Consider the following 24,962-nt stretch of genomic DNA (forward strand, 5'->3'; position numbering starts at 1 on the left):
ACAAAATCAAAACAACTATGAAGAGAACTCACTCGAAAAATCCCGTGTATTTAGAATTTAGATTCTAGGTATAAATCTAGATCTAGATTATCTATCTATGAGTACATTTTCTTGTAAATTATTTAAGCTATGAAAAATGGAAACTGAATTTCTAGACCAAGTAATTGACAAAGATGACATTACTAAACTTCTTAACCATTTTGTTAAAACTAGTCACCGAGTAAAAAATGCCGACATCAAGGTACGTACGTGAACTTGTGTAAGTGTGTAGTATTCTAGAAGATCTAGATCTAGATTTAGTCTAGATCTAGATTTAGGACTACTTCATGTCAAGAATTAAAAAAATACTATTCTAAATTCATGTCAAGAATTTTATTAGGTGGAACAGGGATCTCCCTGTCCAGTTTTGCAAATCTGTCTAGATGTCACTAGACGAGATCTAATTTCTAAATGGCCCGTTGAGTTGAGGGAAAGATACAATTCAATGATTGACACAATGAGCGCTAGGTTGATAATAGTGTAAGTGTTGTCTTCCTCTAAATCGAAACTAAAACAAAATCACCACCTCAACTTTAATTTTAACCGGAAACGAAAAATGTAATTGAAAACGGATTTCTGATCAGAATCAGCATTATAACTGGAATTAAGCTTGATCTACGCAAAGTTAATAGTTACTGCATATTGATACTGAACATGGTCGAAGTCATACCCCTAAGGCCTAAACCTTGCACCTGACACTGGTCGCATTTGTAGCACATACAAACTAAAGGTTGAGCCTACTTCTATAATATAGACCTGTTTCCTATTTTCGACCGATAAATTTTACTCACCCAGACCGTGTTCGTTTAAGCCTTTTTTTTTCGGGGGTGGGGCACTTGAATTTTCGCAGGGGCGAATAAATTTTGACGGGTCGGGGGAGGACGAGACTGGTAAAAGTATATATTTTCTATATAAATTATATTATGCCTTTTTTTTGGGGTGGGGGGGGGGGGGGGTAAAGGGGCTTTGACCATACCAGAAGAGAAACTCTTCATGCAAAACACTTATAGCATTAGATATATAATTTAGGCCCTAATGTCAGTATTTTATTATGGAGTATCAATGACGTCATTTCTTTGAGGGGGCGAGGGGGATCGGCATAGACACTCTACCAGGGGGTGGGGCTTCGCCCCTACCCGATGAGGTGCATGAAAGAAACTTCACGTAAAACACTTTAAAGATTAGACACATTAATTAGGCCATAATGTCAGTGTTTTTATTATAGAGTATTGATGACGTCATTTCTTTTGAGGGGGTGGGGCTGCATAAACGTTCTTAAGAAGGGGGGGGGGGCTCTGCCCCTTACCCAAAGAATTGCATGAAAGAAACTCTTCATGCAAACCACTTAAGATTAGACAAAAATTGGCTTTTTAATTCAATGTTTACTCGAGAATCAATGACGTCATATTACTGTGTGCACTCTCCGGCTTTAGACTATTTTTTACTATATGCTCCATGTGACATCACGTTTCGTTTTTCGAATTACTATGCATGTTTTTACTTTGCTTATGTTTTCTCTATAGTGTTCTTGTCAGATAGATAGATACACAGACAGCGGAACTATTAATATAGATTCAAGATCTAGTTCTAGGAAATTTATACTATCTCTGTATTCAGCTCAATGAAACATAGCCAACCGGTTGTTAAAAGGCTCATCTCAAAATATTTGCCATTTTTTAAAAATGAAGTGTCTATTCCTGGCTGTTAGGAAATTGCGAGACTCAAAAGCGAAATGACCAGACATACCTGTGGAATCACGGGTAAACAGCAAGACACAGTTTGCGATAAAATGTGTTTCATGTTTTTTTAGTTATAAACTAAAGAGGCTGATATATCATATCACGAACATTGTGTGTTGTTCTTTTTTTAAAATCGAGTTTTGATTTTTTATGAATAGGCCTAATACAGATCTCTATATTAAAAAATCTCAACAGCCTATGACCAGCCGCACTTGTTTTCTTGTCATCGGGAGAAAAATCCTGTCTCTATAGAATATAATTTTAGACTTAAGACTATATTTTTAAAATCTATATCTAGATATTCAAAATTCTAAGCATTGTCGTCCGGTCCTTGCCTGCTGACACTTTCTAATCTGTGTGAGAAAAAAAAATAAACCGCCTTTTGAGGGGTCACTCTGTGCATATACAAACTTTAGGTCGGTATACATTGCGAGATGTCCCACTTTTACTCAATTAGTCTACATCGTGACAAGACACTGTGTGACCTTAATACATACTACCTTGATTTTTCACGGGGAAATAAGTATACCCGCATGCCGCAACGTCATTTAAGGTCAATAGTCAATACCTCGGTGTTGATTTCCAGTTGACTGGGAATAGCTATATTAGGGTTATTCACAGTTGTGACCGTTTTTTGATATATTTAATGTTAAAAACATCATGTAAAGCAGGGGTCTCCAAACTGCGGCCCGCGAGGCACTCGCATCCGGCCCGCGGAGATCTTTTTGTCCACGGAGAAAACGTTTGTTGGTGATGGCTGAGGAACTTTGCCCAGAAAAATCACGACATGTCTGGAAGAAACTGGCCCCCGAACTGAAATTTGATAGTTAATGCGGCCCTCGGACTGAAAAGTTTGGAGACCCCTGATGTAAAGCATAAAGTCGGGTGGTTGAGTAGAAATGTAAGTGGCGGCTGAGCTGGAAGGTGCGGGTTCGAACCCCTCAGAGTCCTTGTTTTTTGACACTTAGTTATCAAAATTTTTCCCGTTGTTCATGACAGGATTACGTTTAATTTTTAAATCATTTGTTACGTAATTAATGTCATACCTGCAAAAAAGAGAGACCTGTCCCTTAGATTTTTGCTAAGAGCAAACACATCTTGGGAGAAGCGTGATGGAAACTGAATTATAGTTGATTTAAAAAGGACATCCTAATTCGCCTGATATTTGTTCTATTTCTATCAAATTTTAAATGGTAATTGACAGTTGAATAGCAGTGTGAACTACAAACTAAACTGATGCATTATTAATATTATTTATTTTAAAATGACTAGATCTATTAATTTGACTAGTATTATTATAGATTTAATTAGAGTGCAAAATGATAATTGATCAGTTCATCTACGACCGACATAGCAGATACAAGCCTAAATGCTAAACTTAAACCATAATATTTTTTTAATGAAAATATGACAATAAAAAAATAGCATGGCTCTCTTAATCTATACCTCACTCCTTAGTCACAGTAAATGCTTTTATTATGGTAAGATATTATTCCCAGTCTTATTTAGCATGAATTGACAGCAGACTGAGAAGAGCCGTACTGGGGCTATTAACAGTCGGCTGGGAATAGACCCAATACGGCTATTCCCAACCGGCTGGGAATAGCCTTGGCCTTTTTAAAAAGCATATGTCTTGCTGGCTGAATGTGATACTAGAATCAAAGCAATCCTTAAATACACATGTTAATACTCTACATACAACATACATTTACATACATTTTTTTGTTCATTACAGGGTGAAACAATTATGGAGAAGTGTATTCTTCTGTTTTCCAAAGACTATAAATTCACAGTAAATTGTTTTTCAAATTTTGTTAAATAGCTTAGTATTGATTACTCAACTGTGAAGACTTCAAACTCTACTGCTGATCAACTTTCAAGTGTTCAAGTTCTGTACCTAACTAACTCCTCTTTCTTATAGATTGTACCTAATTTAAATTCTCTCTTTATAGATTGTACCTAATTTAAATTCTCTCTTTATAGATTGTACCTAATTTAAATTCTCTCTTTATAGATTGTACCTAATTTAAATTCTCTCTTTATAGATTGTACCTAATTTAAATTCTCTCTTTATAGATTGTACCTAATTTAAATTCTCTCTTTATAGATTGTACCTAATTTAAATTCTCTCTTTATAGATTGTACCTAATTTAAATTCTCTCTTTATAGATTGTACCTAATTTAAATTCTCTCTTTATAGATTGTACCTAATTTAAATTCTCTCTTTATAGATTGTACCTAATTTAAATTCTCTCTTTATAGATTGTACCTAATTTAAATTCTCTCTTTATAGATTGTACCTAATTTAAATTCTCTCTTTATAGATTGTACCTAATTTAAATTCTCTCTTTATAGATTGTGCCTAATTTAAATGGAGAGCTCTGTGGACACTACCCAATGAAGCTGGTCATCATTGAATTTGAGAGAGATACGCAGTCCAGCACGGAGTTGTAAGAATTGATTTCCTGGTGCATTTTGTTTTATTACTTGGCAAAAAAAGTTCCTGTCCTCTATACTAAAGTAAAAAGTAAAGTTCCCTTTTCAATGTTGACGGTCTATAGGGCAAGTGAAGTAGAGTTCACTTGTTTCTGTGACTTCAGCATATGAAGAGATAGTGTGGTCAGCACCATGTCCAGCCGCCTTTACTCTCCCTAACAAGAGTTAGGTACCCATCACAGTTGGGTGGACTCAGGGACGGTCTTGTGACTTGAACCCGGATTCAAACTCGAGACTTACTGGTTAGTAGTCCAGCTCTCTACTGCTAGAAGATTCCTCCATAGTACATAGTTGAAAAGATTATTTTAGGTTTTATACATTTTTTATTTACATGTTTTTCCCCGACATTTTTGACAGAGTTGAAAGCAAATATTATGCTGCAAACATCCTGCAGAAGATGAGGAATGCCAGGTGTGCACGATGTCGCTCTCGCTTTGTCGTACCTGTTATTTTCTTTCAGGGAAAGGTAACAAATGTTGTTTCTCTTTTTTCTCTCTCAAATTGTACACAGATTTTATCAACATATCTTTAGTCTGTCTCAAATTATATAAAACTGTTTACGATTTTTAAAATTGATCAACTTCTCACCCCAGCATATTTGTCGCTAACATTTTAAAATTGATCAACTTCCAACTCCAGCATATTTGTCGCTAACATTTTAAAATTGATCAACTTCCCACCCCAGCATATTTGCTGCTAACATTTTAAAATTGATCAACTTCCAACTCCAGCATATTTGTCGCTAACATTTTAAAATTGATCAACTTCCAACTCCAGCATATTTGTCGCTAACATTTTAAAATTGATCAACTTCCCACCCCAGCATATTTGTCGCTAACATTTTAAAATTGATCAACTTCCCACCCCAGCATATTTGTCGCTAACATTTTAAAATTGATCAACTTCCAACTCCAGCATATTTGTCGCTAACATTTTAAAATTGATCAACTTCCCACCCCAGCATATTTGTCGCTAACATTTTAAAATTGATCAACTTCCCACCCCAGCATATTTGTCGCTAACATTTTAAAATTGATCAACTTCCCACCCCAGCATATTTGTCGCTCTGCCACGTTGTCTGGTGGTCCTGAGATGTTTGGCAGGTCAACCACAGACTATCTCATGTCCAGTAAGTCACCATGTTTGTCTCACCATGTTTGTCTCACCATGTGTTTGTTTGTCTCACCATGTGTTTGTTTGTCTCACCATGTTTGTTTGTCTCACCATGTGTTTGTTTGTCTCACCATGTTTGTCTCACCATGTTTGTTTTGTCTCTCCATGTTTGTTTGTCTCACCATGTTTGTTTGTCTCACCATGTTTGTTTGTCTCACCATGTTTGTCTCACCATGTTTGTCTCACCATGTTTGTTTGTCTCACCATGTTTGTCTCACCATGTTTGTCTCACCATGTTTGTTTGTCTCACCATGTTTGTTTGTCTCACCATGTTTGTCTCACCATGTTTGTTTGTCTCACCATGTTTGTCTCACCATGTTTGTCTCACCATGTTTGTCTCACCATGTTTGTCTCCCCATGTTTGTCTCACCATGTTTGTCTCACCATGTTTGTCTTACCATGTTTGTCTTACCATGTTTCTCACCATGTTTGTTTGTCTCACTATGTTTGTTTGTCTCACCATGTTTGTCTCACCATGTGACCTTCTGTGTATTAGTTTGTCACCTTGTATCTCCTTGTTTATGTATGTAACATTACTGTACACTGAGATATGTTTAAGAATTGTCTTGTCATCATACTTTGTTTTTTCTTACAGATCAGAACGAAAGTGGCGAGGATGTGGGGTAAGAAGCTGCAGCAAATAAGCAAAAACTCTTACCATCAAATAAGCAAAAACTCTTACCATCAAATAAGCACAAACTCTTACCATCAAATAAGCAAAAACTCTTACCATCAAATAAGCACAAACTCTTACCATCAAATAAGCAAAAACTCTTACCATCAAATAAGCAAAAACTCTTACCATCAAATAAGCAAAAACTTTTACCATCAAATAAGCAAAAACTCTTACCATCAAATAAGCAAAAACTCTTACCATCAAATAAGCAAAAACTCTTACCATCATATAAGCAAAAACTCTTACCATCAAATAAGCAAAAACTCTTACCATCAAATAAGCAAAAACTCTTACCATCAAATAAGCAAAAACTCTTACCATCATATAAGCAAAAACTCTTACCATCAAATAAGCAAAAACTCTTACCATCAAATAAGCAAAAACTCTTACCATCAAATAAGCAAAAACTCTTACCATCAAATAAGCAAAAACTCTAACCATCAAATAAGCAAAAACTCTTACCATCAAATAAGCAAAAACTCTTACCATCAAATAAGCAAAAACTCTTACCATCAAATAAGCACAAACTCTTACCATCAAATAAGCAAAAACTCTTACCATCAAATAAGCAAAAACTCTTACCATCAAATAAGCAAAAACTCTTACCATCAAATAAGCACAAACTCTTACCATCAAATAAGCAAAAACTCTTACCATCAAATAAGCAAAAACTCTTACCATCAAATAAGCAAAAACTTTTACCATCAAATAAGCAAAAACTCTTACCATCAAATAAGCAAAAACTCTTACCATCAAATAAGCAAAAACTCTTACCATCAAATAAGCACAAACTCTTACCATCAAATAAGCAAAAACTCTTACCATCAAATAAGCACAAACTCTTACCATCAAATAAGCAAAAACTTTTACCATCAAATAAGCAAAAACTCTTACCATCAAATAAGCAAAAACTCTTACCATCAAATAAGCAAAAACTCTTACCATCAAATAAGCAAAAACTCTTACCATCAAATAAGCACAAACTCTTACCATCAAATAAGCAAAAACTCTTACCATCAAATAAGCACAAACTCTTACCATCAAATAAGCAAAAACTTTTACCATCAAATAAGCAAAAACTCTTACCATCAAATAAGCAAAAACCCTACCATCAAATAAGCAAAAACTCTTACCATCAAATAAGCAAAAACTCTTACCATCAAATAAGCAAAAACTCTTACCATCAAATAAGCAAAAACTCTTACCATCATATAAGCAAAAACTCTTACCATCAAATAAGCAAAAACTCTTACCATCAAATAAGCAAAAACTCTTGCCATCAAATAAGCAAAAACTCTTACCATCAAATAAGCAAAAACTCTAACCATCAAATAAGCAAAAACTCTTACCATCAAATAAGCAAAAACTCTTACCATCAAATAAGCAAAAACTCTTACCATCAAATAAGCACAAACTCTTACCATCAAATAAGCAAAAACTCTTACCATCAAATAAGCAAAAACTCTTACCATCAAATAAGCAAAAACTCTTACCATCAAATAAGCACAAACTCTTACCATCAAATAAGCACAAACTCTTACCATCAAATAAGCAAAAACTCTTACCATCAAATAAGCAAAAACTCTTACCATCAAATAAGCAAAAACTCTTACCATCAAATAAGCAAAAACTCTTACCATCAAATAAGCAAAAACTCTTACCATCAAATAAGCAAAAACTCTTACCATCAAATAAGCACAAACTCTTACCATCAAATAAGCAAAAACTCTTACCATCAAATAAGCACAAACTCTTACCATCAAATAAGCAAAAACTTTTACCATCAAATAAGCAAAAACTCTTACCATCAAATAAGCAAAAACTCTTAGCAAAAACTCTTACCATCAAATAAGCAAAAACTCTTACCATCAAATAAGCAAAAACTCTTACCATCAAATAAGCAAAAACTCTTACCATCATATAAGCAAAAACTCTTACCATCAAATAAGCAAAAACTCTTACCATCAAATAAGCAAAAACTCTTGCCATCAAATAAGCAAAAACTCTTACCATCAAATAAGCAAAAACTCTTACCATCAAATAAGCAAAAACTCTTACCATCAAATAAGCAAAAACTCTTACCATCAAATAAGCAAAAACTCTTACCATCAAATAAGCAAAAACTCTTACCATCAAATAAGCAAAAACTCTTACCATCAAATAAGCACAAACTCTTACCATCAAATAAGCAAAAACTCTTACCATCATATAAGCAAAAACTCTTACCATCAAATAAGCACCTCCCACCCACTCTCTCTTCTAAAAGAAAATTAAAGACCCCCACTTGCATGCACTGTTTACATCAGGTCAGGGGTCAGAGGTCACCTGCTGGCTGTGTTATCAGGTCAGAGGTCACCTGCTGGCTGTGTTAATTGTTGAATGTAGTTTTATGTATTAATGTCTGGTAACTTAAATAGAACCTTAACCCTAGCCTCCATAAATGTACATTTTGTCAGAATCTTGGTTCTATTTGAGCTGAGAGAAATGTAATTAGGACTAGCATCATCTTCTTCTGTGTAAGTTGGTGTCTCATCTAAACTGCTTCATCTGATTGGTTCATTTCTATCTTCTTGACACATCAGTTCCATGCTCATGATACTTTGTGGTGTGTGGCTCATGCCCTGTGGTGTGTGGCTTGTGCCCTGTGGTGTGTGGCTTATGCCCTGTGGGGCTTGTGCCCTGTGGTGTGTGGCTTGTGCCCTGTGGTGTGTGGCTCATGCCCTGTGGTGTGTGGCTTGTGCCCTGTGGTGTGTGGCTTATGCCCTGTGGTGTGTGGCTTATGCCCTGTGGTGTGTGGCTTATGCCCTGTGGTGTGTGGCTTGTGCCCTGTGGTGTGTGGCTTATGCCCTGTGGTGTGTGGCTTGTGCCCTGTGGTGTGTGGCTTATGCCCTGTGGTGTGTGGCTTATGCCCTGTGGTGTGTCACTTATGCCCTGTGGTGTGTGGCTTATGCCCGTGACAAAGCTTATGCTCTGTGATATTTGTGGTGTGGTTTAGATGAGATCAACTCAACTCTCTTACTAAGCTCAGCAGTTTGACTGCCCAACCTTTCAAGTTTTTCCATCCGTTACTTTTTCCGCAGGAAGACAGACATGTTTGACAAGTTCCGGGGGCACGACATTCACCTCCTGAAATTTTTTGATGTTGGCTACATCTGTGATCTGATGGTGGAGAAGAAAAAAACAAAGTTTGGGATGCCGTAAGTAGGGCAAGACAGACACCAACACACAAGACAGACACCAGCACACAAGGCAGACACCAACACACAAGACAGGCACCAACACACAAGACAGACACCAACACACAAGACAGGCACCAACACACAAGACAGACACCAACACACAAGACAGACACCAACACACAAGACAGGCACCAACACACAAGACAGACACCAACACACAAGACAGCCACCAACACACAAGACAGTCAGACACCAACACACAAGACAGACACCAACACACAAGACAGACACCAACACACAAGACAGACACACAAGACACACACCAGCACACAAGACACACACCAGCACACAAGGCAGACACCAACACACAAGACAGGCACCAACACACAAGACAGACACCAACACACAAGACAGACACACAAGACAGACACCAACACACAAGACAGACACCAACACACAAGACAGACACCAACACACAAGACAGACACACAAGACAGACACCAACACACAAGACAGACACCAACACACAAGACAGACACCAACACACAAGACAGACACCAACACACAAGACAGACACCAACACACAAGACAGACACCAACACACAAGACAGACACCAACACACAAGACAGACACACAAGACAGACACCAACACACAAGACAGACACCAACACACAAGACAGACACCAACACACAAGACAGACACCAACACACAAGACAGACACCAACACACAAGACAGACACCAACACACAAGACAGACACCAACACACAAGACAGCCACCAACACACAAGACAGTCAGACACCAACACACAAGACAGACACCAACACACAAGACAGACACCAACACACAAGACAGACACTAAGACAGACACCAACACACAAGACAGACACCAACACACAAGACAGGCACCAACACACAAGACAGGCACCAACACACAAGACAGACACACAAGACAGACACACAAGACAGGCACCAACACACAAGACAGACACCAACACACAAGACAGACACCAACACACAAGACAGACACCAACACACAAGACAGACACCAACACACAAGACAGACACCAACACACAAGACAGACACCAACACACAAGACAGACACCAACACACAAGACAGACACCAGCACACAAGACACACACCAGCACACAAGACACACACCAGCACACAAGGCAGACACCAACACACAAGACACACACCAACACACAAGACAGACACCAACACACAAGACAGACACCAAGACACAAGACAGACACACAAGACAGACACCAACACACAAGACAGACACCAACACACAAGACAGACACCAAGACACAAGACAGACACCAAGACACAAGACAGACACCAAGACACAAGACAGACACTAAGACAGACACCAACACACAAGACAGACACCAACACACAAGACAGACACCAACACACAAGACAGACACCAACACACAAGACAGACACCAACACACAAGACAGACACCAACACACAAGACAGACACCAACACACAAGACAGACACCAACACACAAGACAGACACCAACACACAAGACAGACACCAACACACAAGACAGACACTAAGACAGACACCAACACACAAGACAGACACCAGCACACAAGACAGACACCAGCACACAAGACAGACACCAACACACAAGACAGACACCAAGACACAAGACAGACACCAGCACACAAGACAGACACAAACAGGCAACATCAATCCTTCAACATACATCACTAATAAAGATTCTGTCATTTGTTTAGGGTGTCATCATCAGAAAAAGTAGATAAAGAAAATAGATATTCTGATTTCTCTATTCTTGGCATGCCCTATCCAGGTAGGTTTTATTTATTCAATTATTATCATTATTATTATTATTAGCATAAACAGGTGGGTGTGTGGGTCAGCTAGCATATCTAGTTAAACATTTATGCTTTTGTTTCCCAAATAATTTTTTTTTCTTCTAAATCTTTTCTTTTAACTTTTTGTTCTTGTCATGAGTTACATATTCAGCTAGTTACAATTCAGCTAGTTACAATTCAGCTCGTTACAGTACAGCTTGTTACAATTCATCTTGTATAATTCAGCTCGTTATAATTCAGCTGTATTATCCATTATTTCTAATTGCCATGCTTCTTCCATAACACCATGCCTCCCCCCTCCTGTCTCTGTTTTTAGGCTGTGAGTTCTTCAAGGAGTGGAAAGACAGCTCCTACATGGGGGAAAACATCATGTACGACTGGAGCCAGGTAGGATCTCTAGCTGTGTGGGATATGGGATCTTTTGCCTAGCTGTAGTGTGGGATATGGGATCTTTTGCCTAGCTGTAGTGTGGGATATGGGATCTTTTGCCTAGCTGTAGTGTGGGATATGGGATCTTTTGTCTTATCTGATGTAGTGTGGGATATGGGATCTTTTGTCTTATCTGATGTAGTGTGGGATATGGGATCTTTTGCCTAGCTGTAGTGTGGGATATGGGATCTTTTGTCTAGCTGATGTGGTGTGGGATATGGGATCTTTTGTCTAGCTGTAGTGTGGGATATGGGATCTTTTGTCTAGCTGTAGTGTGGGATATGGGATCTTTTGTCTAGCTGATGTGGTGTGGGATATGGAATCTTTTGTCTAGCTGTAGTGTGGGATATGGGATCTTTTGTCTAGCTGTAGTGTGGGATATGGGATCTTTTGTCTAGCTGTAGTGTGGGATATGGAATCTTTTGTCTAGCTGTAGTGTGGGATATGGGATCTTTTGTCTAGCTGATGTAGTGTGGGATATGGGATCTTTTGTCTAGCTGATGTAGTGTGGGATATGGGATCTTTTGTCTAGCTGATGTAGTGTGGGATATGGGATCTTTTGTCTAGCTGTAGTGTGGGATATGGAATCTTTTGTCTAGCTGTAGTGTGGGATATGGGATCTTTTGTCTAGCTGTAGTGTGGGATATGGGATCTTTTGTCTAGCTGTAGTGTGGGATATGGAATCTTTTGTCTAGCTGTAGTGTGGGATATGGGATCTTTTGTCTTATCTGATGTAGTGTGGGATATGGGATCTTTTGTCTAGCTGTAGTGTGGGATATGGGATCTTTTGTCTAGCTGATGTAGTGTGGGATATGGGATCTTTTGTCTAGCTGATGTAGTGTGGGATATGGGATCTTTTGTCTAGCTGTAGTGTGGGATATGGAATCTTTTGTCTAGCTGTAGTGTGGGATATGGGATCTTTTGTCTAGCTGTAGTGTGGGATATGGGATCTTTTGTCTAGCTGTAGTGTGGGATATGGGATCTTTTGTCTAGCTGTAGTGTGGGATATGGGATCTTTTGTCTAGCTGATGTAGTGTGGGATATGGGATCTTTTGTCTAGCTGATGTAGTGTGGGATATGGGATCTTTTGTCTAGCTGATGTAGTGTGGGATATGGGATCTTTTGTCTAGCTGATGTAGTGTGGGATATGGGATCTTTTGTCTAGCTGATGTAGTGTGGGATATGGGATCTTTTGTCTAGCTGATGTGGTGTGGGATATGGGATCTTTTGTCTAGCTGATGTGGTGTGGGATATGGGATCTTTTGTCTAGCTGATGTAGTGTGGGATATGGGATCTTTTGTCTAGCTGATGTGGTGTGGGATATGGGATCTTTTGTCTAGCTGATGTGGTATTATAGTTTGATTGTTTTAGGCTTTGAATGATTCCTCCTTGGACCTCCCCTCTTCTGCACTGGTGGATGATGTCGAGGTTGACTGGTCCAAATATAAGGTAAGTGTCATCTGTGTACTGGTGTGTCATGTGTGTACTGGTGTGTCATCTGTGTACTGGTGTGTACTGGTGTGTCATGTGTGTACATGTGTGTACTGGTGTGTACTGGTTAGTCATGTGTGTACTGGTGTGTACTGGTGTGTACTGGTGTGTACTGGTGTGTCATGTGTGTACTGGTGTGTCATGTGTGTACTGGTGTGTCATGTGTGTACTGGTGTGTCATGTGTGTACTGGTGTGTCATGTGTGTACTGGTGTGTCATGTGTGTACTGGTGTGTCATGTGTGTACTGGTGTGTCATGTGTGTACTGGTGTGTCATCTGTGTACTGGTGTGTACTGGTGTGTCATGTGTGTACATGTGTGTACTGGTGTGTACTGGTGTGTCATGTGTGTACTGGTGTGTACTGGTGTGTACTGGTGTGTACTGGTGTGTCATGTGTGTACTGGTGTGTCATGTGTGTACTGGTGTGTCATGTGTGTACTGGTGTGTCATCTGTGTACTGGTGTGTACTGGTGTGTCATGTGTGTACATGTGTGTACTGGTGTGTCATTTGTGTACTGGTGTGTCATTCGTGTATTGGTGTGTCATTTGTGTACTAGTGTTACTGGTGTGTCATTTGTGTACTGGTGTGTCATGTGTGTACTGGTGTGTCATGTGTGTACTGGTGTGTCATCTGTTCATATTTAACTAACCTGCATACAGTTAAGTGAGGTGTTGTGTGTTGAATGTGGTGTTGTGTGTTGAATGAGGTGTTGTGTGTTGAATGAGGTGTTGAATGTGGTGTTGTGTGTTGAATGTGGTGTTGTGTGTTGAATGAGGTGTTGTGTGTTGAATGAGGTGTTGTGTGTTGAATGAGGTGTTAAATGAGGTGTTGTGTGTTGAATGAGGTGTTGAATGTGGTGTTGTGTGTTGAATGAGGTGTTGTGTGTTGAATGAGGTGTTGAATGTGGTGTTGTGTGTTGAATGTGGTGTTGTGTGTTGAATGTGGTGTTGTGTGTTGAATGAGGTGTTGTGTGTTGAATGAGGTGTTAAATGAGGTGTTGTGTGTTGAATGAGGTGTTGAATGTGGTGTTGTGTGTTGAATGAGGTGTTGTGTGTTGAATGAGGTGTTGAATGAGATGTTGTGTGTTGAATGAGGTGTTGTGTGTTGAATGAGGTGTTGTGTGTTAAATGAGGTGTTGAATGAGGTGTTGTGTGTTGAATGAGATGTTGTGTGTTGAATGAGGTGTTGTGTGTTGAATGAGGTGTTGTGTGTTGAATGAGGTGTTGAATGAGGTGTTGTGTGTTGAATGAGGTGTTGAATGAGGTGTTGAATGTGGTGCTGTGTGTTGAATGAGGTGTTGTGTGTTGAATGTGGTGTTGTGTGTTGAATGAGGTGTTGAATGAGGTGTTGTGTGTTGAATGAGGTGTTGAATGAGGTGTTGTGTGTTGAATGAGGTGTTGAATGAGGTGTTGTGTCTTGAATGAGATGTTGTGTGTTGAATGAGGTGTTGTGTGTTGAATGTGGTGTTGTGTGTTGAATGAGGTGTTGAATGAGGTGTTGTGTGTTGTGTGTTGAATGAGGTGTTGAATGAGGTGTTGTGTGTTGAATGTGGTGTTGTGTGTTGAATGTGGTGTTGTGTGTTGAATGAGATGTTGTGTGTTGAATGAGATGTTGTGTGTTGAATGAGATGTTGTGAGTTGAATGAGGTGTTGAATGAGGTGTTGTGTGTTGAATGAGGTGTTGAATGTGGTGTTGTGTGTTGAATGAGATGTTGTGTGTTGAATGAGGTGTTGAATGAGGTGTTGTGTGTTGAATGAGGTGTTGTGTGTTGAATGAGGTGTTGTGTGTTGAATGAGGTGTTGTGTGTTGAATGAGGTGTTGAATGAGGTGTTGTGTGTTGAATGAGGTGTTGTGTGTTGAATGAGGTGTTGTGTGTTGAATGAGGTGTTGAATGTGGTGTTGTGTGTTGAATGAGGTGTTGTGTGTTGAATGAGGTGTTGAATGAGGTGTTGTGTGTTGAATGAGGTGTTGTGTGTTGAATGAGGTGTTGAATGAGGTGTTGTGTGTTGAATGAGGTGTTGAATGAGGTGTTGTGTGTTGAATGAGGTGTTGTGTGTTGAATGAGGTGTTGTGTGTTGAATGAGGTGTTGTGTGTTGAATGAGGTGTTGTGTGTTGAATGAGGTGTTGTGTGTTGAATGAGGTGTTGTGTGTTGAATGAGGTGTTGAATGTGGTGTTGTGTGTTGAATGAGGTGTTGAATGTGGTGTTGTGTGTTGAATGAGGTGTTGAATGAGGTGTTGTGTGTTGAATGAGGTGTTGAATGAGGTGTTGTGTGTTGAATGAGGTGTTGAATGAGGTGTTGTGTGTTGAATGAGGTGTTGAATGTGGTGTTGTGTGTGTTGTGTGTTGAATGAGATGTTGTGTGTTGAATGAGGTGTTGTGTGTTGAATGAGGTGTTGTGTGTTGAATGAGGTGTTGTGTGTTGAATGAGATGTTGTGTGTTGAATGAGGTGTTGTGTGTTGAATGAGGTGTTGTGTGTTGAATGAGGTGTTGTGTGTTGAATGAGATGTTGTGTGTTGAATGAGGTGTTGAATGAGGTGTTGTGTGTTGAATGAGATGTTGTGTGTTGAATGAGGTGTGTTGAATGAGGTGTTGTGTGTTGAATGAGGTGTTGAATGTGGTGTTGTGTGTTGAATGAGGTGTTGAATGAGGTGTTGTGTGTTGAATGAGATGTTGTGTGTTGAATGAGGTGTTGTGTGTTGAATGAGGTGTTGTGTGTTGAATGAGGTGTTGTGTGCTGAATGAGGTGTTGAATGAGGTGTTGTGTGTTGAATGAGGTGTTGTGTGTTGAATGAGGTGTTGTGTGTTGAATGAGGTGTTGTGTGTTGAATGAGGTGTTGTGTGTTGAATGAGGTGTTGAATGTGGTGTTGTGTGTTGAATGAGGTGTTGAATGTGGTGTTGTGTGTTGAATGAGGTGTTGAATGAGGTGTTGTGTGTTGAATGAGGTGTTGTGTGTTGAATGAGGTGTTGTGTGTTGAATGAGGTGTTGAAAGTGGTGTTGTGTGTTGAATGAGGTGTTGAATGAGGTGTTGTGTGTTGAATGAGGTGTCCATGCAGTTTGTGATCATTCTACCATGAGTAAAAAGGTTACATTTAAATGTTTACTCTATTGTTTACCTGTCCCCCCCCCCTACCTCCACAGGAATGGAGCCTGGTTGAGCTGACACAGAACTACATGAAGCTTTTGTTGCAATACATCAAGAAAGGTGAGCACTGTCTAATGGCTCTTACAGAGATGTCTTGCCTCTTGCCTACATGTCTTGCCTACATGTCTTGCCTACATGTCTTGCCTACATGTCTTGCCTACATGTCTTGCCTACATGTCTTGCGTACATGTCTTGCCTACATGTCTTGCCTACATGTTTTGCCTACATGTCTTGCCTAGATGTCTTGCGTCTTGCCTAGATGTCTTGCCTACATGACTTGCCTACATGACTTGCCTACATGTCTTGCCTCTTGCCTACATGTCTTGCCTCTTGCCTACATGTCTTGCCTCTTGCCTACATGTCTTGCCTCTTGCCTACATGTCTTGCCTCTTGCCTACATGTCTTGCCTCTTGCCTACATGTCTTGCCTCTTGCCTACATGTCTTGCCTCTTGCCTACATGTCTTTCCTCTTGCCTACATGTCTTGCCTCTTGCCTACATGTCTTGCCTCTTGCCTACATGTCTTGCCTCTTGCCTACATGTCTTGCCTCTTGCCTACATGTCTTGCCTCTTGCCTACATGTCTTGCCTCTTGCCTACATGTCTTGCCTCTTGCCTACATGTCTTGCCTCTTGCCTACATGTCTTGCCTCTTGCCTACATGTCTTGCCTCTTGCCTACATGTCTTGCCTCTTGCCTACATGTCTTGCCTCTTGCCTACATGTCTTGCCTCTTGCCTACATGTCTTGCCTCTTGCCTACATGTCTTGCCTCTTGCCTACATGTCTTGCCTCTTGCCTACATGTCTTGCCTCTTGCCTACATGTCTTGCCTCTTGCCTACATGTCTTGCCTCTTGCCTACATGTCTTGCCTCTTGCCTACATGTCTTTCCTCTTGCCTACATGTCTTGCCTCTTGCCTACATGTCTTGCCTCTTGCCTACATGTCTTGCCTCTTGCCTACATGTCTTGCCTCTTGCCTACATGTCTTGCCTACATGTCTTGCCTCTTGCCTACATGTCTTGCCTACATGTCTTGCCTCTTGCCTACATGTCTTGCCTCTTGCCTACATGTCTTGCCTCTTGCCTACATGTCTTGCCTCTTGCCTACATGTCTTGCCTACATGTCTTGCCTACATGTCTTGCCTCTTGCCTACATGTCTTGCCTCTTGCCTATATGTCTTGCCTCTTGCCTACATGTCTTGCCTACATGTCTTGCCTCTTGCCTACATGTCTTGCCTACATGTCTTGCCTCTTGCCTACATGTCTTGCCTACATGTCTTGCCTCTTGCCTACATGTCTTGCCTACATGTCTTGCCTCTTGCCTACATGTCTTGCCTACATGTCTTGCCTCTTGCCTACATGTCTTGCCTCTTGCCTACATGTCTTGCCTACATGTCTTGCCTCTTGCCTACATGTCTTGCCTACATGTCTTGCCTACATGCCTTGCCTACATGTCTTGCCTACATGTTTAAGACCCCCCCTCTGTTCTCCCAGGAAAGTCTGGCCTGCTGGTCCACTGTATATCAGGCTGGGACAGGACCCCTCTCTTCATCTCCCTACTCAGACTCTCACTGTGGGCAGATGGTGCCATACACAAGTCCCTGTCAGCACTGGAGATTTTGTACCTGACCTTAGGCTATGACTGGTACCTGTTTGGGTGAGTCTGCTACAGCTAGTGACTCCGTTAGTAAAAACCTGGTACAGGTAGTGACTCCGTGACAAAAAACCTGGTACAGCTAGTGACTCCATGACTAAAACCTGCTACAGGTAGTGTATCTGTGACTAAAACCTGCTACAGTTAGTGACTTTGTGACTAAAAACTGCTACGGGTAGTGACTCTTTGGCTAAAAACCTGTTACAGGTAGTGACTGTGACTTAAACCTGCTACAGGTAGTGACTCCGTGACTTAAACCTGCTACAGGTAGTGACTCCGTGACTAAAACCTGCTACAGGTTGTGACTTTGTGACTAAAACCTGCTACAGGTTGTGACTTTGTGACTGACTAAAACCTGCTACAGGTAGTGACTCCGTAACTAAAACCTGCTACAGGTAGTGAATCCGTAACTAAAACCTGCTACAGGTAGTGAATCCGTAACTAAAACCTGCTACAGGTAGTGAATCCTTAACTAAAACCTGCTACTGGTAGTGACTCCGTAACTAAAACCTGCTACAGGTAGTGACTCTATAACTAAAACCTGCTACAGGTAGTGACTCCATAACTAAAACCTGCTACTGGTAGTGACTCCGTAACTAAAACCTGCTACAGGTAGTGACTCCATAACTAAAACCTGCTACAGGTAGTGACTTTGTGACTTTGTTTCAGGCATGACCTCCCAGACAGATTAAACAATGATCAAGAGGTAAGTGCAGGGGGAGGGGGGAGCTAAGTGCAGGGGGAGGGGGAGGTGAGTGCAGGGGGAGGGGGGAGGTAAGTGCAGGGTGAGGGGGGGAGGTAAGTGCAGGGGGAGGGGGGAGGTAAGTGATGTGGAGGGGGAGGTAAGTGCAGGGGGAGGTAAGTGATGGGGGCGGGGGGAGGTAAGTGATGTGGAGGGGAAGGTAAGTGATGTGGAGGGGGAGGTAAGTGATGTGGAGGAGGAGGTAAGTGATGTGGAGGGGGAGGTAAGTGATGGGGGAGGGGGAGTTAAGTGACGGGGGTTAGGGTAAGTGTCTGTGTCTTATGTGTCATCCATTTATGACGTCCACACGGGGGAGGTAAAAAATTCCCAATACCAAAAATGGATGACCCCTTATCTTTCTGGTCCTGATCTAAACTGCTAACCATGACCTAAACCCCACCCTGACGCAAACCCAACCTACCCTGACGCAAACCCAACCTACCCTGACGCAAACCCAACCTACCCTGACCCAAACCCAACCTACCCAGACCTAAACCCAACCTACATTGACTTAAACCCAACCTACCCTGATCTGACCTATGACCTCTACTTTCAGGTGCTATATTTCTGCTTTAAAGTCTTGAAAGATATTTCAACAGATGACTTTGCTGTTTTAAAAAGGTACGGCATAGGGGAACTGGGCTTTACCCCTCCTGGGACGCCCACCCCCCCCCAGAGTAATTACCCCCTGTCAATGACCCCTCAACCAGTAGGACATTACCCCCCCCCCCCCCCCCCCCCCCCCCGGTCATAGCTTAAGGTTCAGCTAGGGTTAGAACTCGGGTTTGAGTTTGGGCTAGGGTTTGGGCTAGAGCTAGGGTTAGTGTTAGGATCTGAGTTAGGCTTAAATCATGTCTAGAGTTGGGTTTGGTTTTGGGTTAATTTTAGTTTGAGGTTAATTCTCAGGATTTTTGTCTTGGTCTTAAGGTTAGGATTAAGGTAATATGTAGTTATAGAGTTGGAGGGTGGGGTTCATCCTAACCTGTGTCAGCACTGTTTTGACATATGGGGGTGGGGTTCATCCTAACCTGTGTCAGCAATATTTTGACATGTGGGGGTGGGGTTCATCCTAACCTGTGTCAGCACTGTTTTGACATATGGGGGTGGGGTTCATCCTGTGTCAGCAATGTTTTGACATGTGGGGGTGGGGTTCATCCTAACCTGTGTCAGCAATATTTTGACATGTGGGGGTGGGGTTCATCCTAACCTGTGTCAGCAATGTTTTGACATATGGGGGGGTGGGGTTCATCCTGTGTTAGCAATGTTTTGATTCCCTCAGCGCGCCATCGTCACATGACCTGTCATCACCACCTCTAGATGGCCAGGCCAGGGGAGCTAACCACCACAGGGCTGACTCAGAGAGCAGTTTCCATGAAGTTTTACTTGGTAGGTTGCTTGTGTGTCCCCCACCCAAGCCCCTACCCCCACACCAAGTCCCCCACCCAGTGCCCCGCCCCCCTAACTGTGCCTGTATCCACAGAATGCATGTCTTATGGTAAGGGCAGCTCTACCAGCCTGAGTAGCATGAGCAGCAGTGATGCCAATGAACAGATCAACTTCTCATTGGGCATCCAGGAGGAGGACGAGTCAGATGATGAGTTCCAGTGGAGCAGGAAGTTCACTCTTACCAGGTTAGTCATAAGGACTTGTCTATAGGACCTGTCACCTGTCTATAGGACCTGTCATCTATGTCTATAGGACCTCTCATCTGTCTATAGGACCTGTCATTTATGTCTATAGGACCTGTCATCTGTCTATAGGACCTGTCATTTATGTCTATAGGACCTGTCATCTGTCCATAGGACCTGTCATCTGTCTATAGGACCTGTTGTCTGTCCATAGGACCTGTCATCTGTGTATAGGACCTGTCATCTGTCTATAGGACCTGTCATCGGTCTATAGGACCTGTCATTTATGTCTATAGGACCTGTCATTTATGTCTATAGGACCTGTCATCTGTCCATAGGACCTGTCATCTGTCCATAGGACCTGTCATCTGTCCATAGGACCTGTCATCTGTCTATAAGACCTGTCTCATATATTTATATGACCTGTCTCGTATTTATAGGACCTGTCATCTGTCTATAGGACCTGTCATCTGTCCATAGGACCTGTCTCATATATTTATAGGACCTGTCATCTATGTCTATAGGACCTGTCATCTATGTCTATAGGACCTGTCATCTATGTCTATAGGACCTGTCATCTGTCTATAGGACCTGTCATCTGTCTATAGGACCTGTCATCTGTCTATAGGACCTGTCATCTGTCCATAGGAACTGTCATCTGTCCATAGGACCTGTCTCATATATTTATAGGACCTGTCATCTATGTCTATAGGACCTGTCATCTATGTCTATAGGACCTGTCATCTGTCCATAGGACCTGTCTCATATATTTATAGGACCTGTCATCTATGTCTATAGGACCTGTCATCTATGTCTATAGGACCTGTCATCTGTCCATAGGACCTGTCTCATATATTTATAGGACCTGTCATCTATGTCTATAGGACCTGTCATCTATGTCTATAGGACCTGTCATCTGTCTATAGGACCTGTCTCATATATTTATAGTACATATTGTTTGAAGATTGAAACATGTAGGACAGCTTGTAGATTTACACTAGAGAAAGGTCACAAGTTCCCAAACAATAGAAAATAAAAACTCTTACAATGATAGCTATAGCTGTAAAAATAAATGAGTTGATCAGTTTTTTTTTTACAAATCTTGTTTTGCCTTTTGAAATCATTGAAAATTTTGTTATTCTAAAACTTTGATACTTATTTTATGATGTGAGAGCAGCATTTATTTGATTCAAGTATCTACTAGTTCCTGTCTAATGAAATGTTTCTATTGACAACTAGTTCCTGTCTAATGAAATGTTTCTATTGACAACTAGTTCCTGTCTAATGAAATGTTTCTATTGACAACTAGTTCCTGTCTAATGAAATGTTTCTATTGACTTGACAGGGGGTCAGCGTCCCCCCTGAGGTCAGCCTCCCCCCTGAGGTCAGCCTCACCCAGAACACACTGCAGCTCACCCATCAATGTCAGACGTCCATCCAGCGACAGCCAGGCGCTGTCCATCAAGTCCAACCACTTTGTGTCCACTAGTCTGGCCAGAGCTACCAGCCCCATGCTGGTGCCACACAGGGCTGAGCAGGTCAACCTGACACACAGTATAGGCAGGTCAGTCATGTCCATCTGTCAGGTCACGTCCATCTGTCAGGTCACGTCCATCTGTCAGGTCATGTCCATCTGTCAGGTCATGTCTGTCTGTTAGGTCACGTCTGTCTGTCAGTCAGATGTTGTATGTCAGTCATGTGCTGTTTGTCAGTCAGATGTTGTATGTCAGGTATGTGCTGTCTGTCAGTCATACAAGTGATGTGTCAATCCTCAGCTGGCAGATCATCTCCAGTAGTGACAACGTACCTGGCAACACATCACAGAGTGACAGTAGCAATGACAGAGCCAGTCACATCAGCTCGTAAGTCATCGCAAATGTCAGCACGTCATGACACGACAATTTTCACATGCCATCACAATTCTTGTCATGACAATTTTCACATGCCATCACAATTCTTGTCATGACAATTTTCACATGCCATCACAATTCTTGTCATGACAATTTTCACATGCCATCACAATTCTTGTCACGACACAACAATTTTCACATGCCATCACAATTCTTGTCATGACAATTTTCTCATGCCATCACAATTCTTGTCACAACACAACAATTTTCACATGCCATCACAATTCTGTCCCCAGATGCCAAGAGGCTGTGGCCATGAATGTGAGCAGCCTAAGATGGAAGAGACTGGACATGGTGTCTCAGCTCTTTGATACAGCCTATATCAGCGCTGTCCACTCCCAGCCCCTAAGACAGTCCTCAGGCAATGGCATCAGCTCCTTGTTTGGTCGTATAGCGGAGCAGGTGGGCCTCAGGGCCCCCAACAATCAGGGAGTCAGGGCCCCCAACAGTCAAGGAGCTTCGACCTTGAGGGCAGCACATCATCATGGGCTGTCTGGCTCAACAAGGACTGGATTTTAGGCCACACAAGGACAACCACAGGGACAGTTGACTGACCTCAGGGACAGTTGACTGACCTCAGGGACAGTTGACTGACTTTCATATTTAGTTATTTTCAAAGCTTTAAATCTCTAGAATAACAAATAATTTCCAATTTTTCCTGTCAAATAATGAAGCTATGAAATTGTTTTAGAACTTTCAAATTATTGTTGATAAAATTTGTCATCTGTACAGTCTAGTCATTGGCAAGTAATGTCACATATTTTATGTTGGATGATTTATCTAGTGGTGTCAGACACATTTTATGTTGGATGATTTGTTGGCTAGTGATGTATTTATATTTTAAGTTGGATGATTTTGTCAAACTTTTTAAGAATGAGTTTTAAACTGGACTGACCTAATGAATGTGTGGATAGTTGGACTGGATCTAAAGACCTGAAGTTGTGAGTTTTAATGACCTGTTGATTGTAAAGTGTATGTGGTTTGTGTGGACTAATGTGGGAGGTCACATACAAACTGTGTGGGAGGTCACATACAAACTGTGTGGGAGGTCACATACAAACTGTGTGGGAGGTCACATACAAACTGTGTGGGAGGTCACATACAAACTGTGTGGGAGGTCACATACAAACTGTGTGGGAGGTCACATACAAACTGTGTGGGAGGTCACATACAAACTGTGTGGGAGGTCACATACAAACTGTCTGCTAAATGTACAGGTACAGGTTTGACAGAATCAAGTAGATGAATTTTATTTCAATGTGATGTGACTAGCATATGCCCTGACTGTAGTACTAACATATGCCCTGACTGTAGTACTAACATATGCCCTGACTGTAGTACTAACAAATGCCCTGACTGTAGTACTAACATTTTGAAGAGAAACAAAAGCCCTTAGATATGTTTTATCTAATGTATGAAGTAGAGTCTATGACCAGTTTTATTTAATGACTTTAATTTAATGTCTTTAATTTAAACTTTAATTACAATTTTTTTTTATTCAAGCCGTAGATCAACCATTTTAGTCACAACCATTGTAGGCCAACCATTTTAGTCCCTGTAGGCCAACCATTTTAGTTGGTGTAGGCCAACCATTTTAGTTGGTGTAGGCCAACCATTTTAGTTGCTGTAGGTCAACCATTTTAGTTGCTGTAGGTCAACCATTTTAGTTGGTGTAGGCCAACCATTTTAATTGGTGTAGGCCAACCATTTTAGTTGCTGTAGGCCAACCATTTTAGTTGCTGTAGGTCAACCATTTTAGTTGGTGTAGGTCAACCATTTTAGTTGGTGTAGGCAAACCATTTTAGTTGGTGTAGGCCAACCATTTTAGTTGCTGTAGGCCAACCATTTTAGTTGCTGTAAGCCAACCATTTTAGTTGCTGTAGGCCAACCATTTTAGTTGCTGTAGGCCAACCATTTTAGTTGCTGTAGGCCAACCATTTTAGTTATTACCAAACACTGGTTGGTTCAAGCCATCATATTTTGCTGTGGACCAACTTTCTGCCCTTGAATTTGCAAGCTGATGTTTTTGTTGTACATAGAAGCAAACACTTGAATTACCTAATTGACCTGTGTTTTTGAATTACCTAATTGACCTGTGTTTTTACCTTTGAACTAATTGACCTGTTTTTACCTTTGACTAATTGACCTGTTTTTACCTTTGACTAATTGACCTGTATTTACCTTTGAACTAATTGACCTGTGTGTTCTATATAAAAATGTCCAGTGCCATATGTATTTGTGTTGAAGGGAAGTGGGGGTGTAGTTCCAGTTACTATGACAACTACAAAGCACCAACTAATGGCTGTGATCTGTTGAAAATTTTTAAAAATATTCCTTATGCATTTATAAATAAAGCAAGTTGTCAGTACGTTTTGCTTTTGTTAAAAGTTTCTAAGTTGGATTGAAAAACTACTGACCATAGTCTAATGTCTACAGATGGCCCTGTCTGTGACAGCACCATATGGCCCTGTCTGTGACAGCACCAGATGGCCCTGTCTGTGACAGCACCAGATGGCCCTGTCTGTGACAGCACCAGAGGGCCCTGTCTATGATAGCACCAGATGGCCCTGACAGCACCAGATGGCCCTGTCTGTGACAGCACCAGATGGCCCTGTCTGTGACAGCACCAGATGGCCCTGACAGCACCAGATGGCCCTGTCTGTGACAGCACCAGATGGCCCTGTCTGTGACAGCACCAGATGGCCCTGTCTGTGACAGCACCAGATGGCCCTGTCTGTGACAGCACCAGATGGCCCTGTCTCTGACAGCACCAGATGGCCCTGACAACACCAGATGGCCCTGTCTGT

At 41.3% G+C, this 24,962-nt stretch overlaps 1 protein-coding gene across 2 annotated transcripts; it reads left to right on the plus strand.

Annotated features, from left to right (window-relative positions):
- Positions 1 to 24,523, plus strand: LOC131937402 (myotubularin-related protein 14). Of its 2 annotated transcripts, none has more exons than XM_059294799.1 (19): positions 1 to 241; positions 3,514 to 3,570; positions 4,134 to 4,228; positions 4,632 to 4,740; positions 5,328 to 5,403; positions 6,043 to 6,070; positions 9,177 to 9,320; positions 11,058 to 11,131; positions 11,473 to 11,543; positions 12,957 to 13,034; positions 16,222 to 16,285; positions 17,716 to 17,878; positions 18,545 to 18,581; positions 19,174 to 19,238; positions 19,897 to 20,003; positions 20,098 to 20,248; positions 21,591 to 21,809; positions 22,021 to 22,107; positions 22,392 to 24,523. In XM_059294799.1, the coding sequence occupies exons 1-19, from the start codon at positions 137 to 139 to the stop codon at positions 22,672 to 22,674; spliced, it is 2,013 nt and encodes a 670-aa protein (XP_059150782.1). In that variant the 5' UTR covers positions 1 to 136; the 3' UTR covers positions 22,675 to 24,523. The 2 variants fall into 2 exon arrangements, with proteins under 2 accessions (XP_059150782.1, XP_059150783.1); XM_059294800.1 differs by having other exon boundaries at positions 9,204 to 9,320.
- Positions 24,524 to 24,962: the final 439 nt, after the last annotated feature.

The sequence above is a fragment of the Physella acuta genome, unplaced genomic scaffold (assembly GCF_028476545.2).
Source record: "Physella acuta isolate Inbredline_101_S28 unplaced genomic scaffold, ASM2847654v3 ptg000209l, whole genome shotgun sequence".
Taxonomy (NCBI): Eukaryota; Metazoa; Mollusca; class Gastropoda; family Physidae; genus Physella; species Physella acuta.

Coding starts and splice junctions, on each gene's coding strand:
- LOC131937402 (XM_059294799.1), top strand. CDS start 137: ATGGAAACTGAATTTCTAGACCAAGTAATTGACAAAGATGACATTACT. Junction 4,741..5,327: donor TTATTTTCTTTCAGGGAAAG/GTAACAAATGTT, acceptor TTCCCACCCCAG/CATATTTGTCGCTCTGCCAC. Junction 11,132..11,472: donor TCTTGGCATGCCCTATCCAG/GTAGGTTTTATT, acceptor CTCTGTTTTTAG/GCTGTGAGTTCTTCAAGGAG.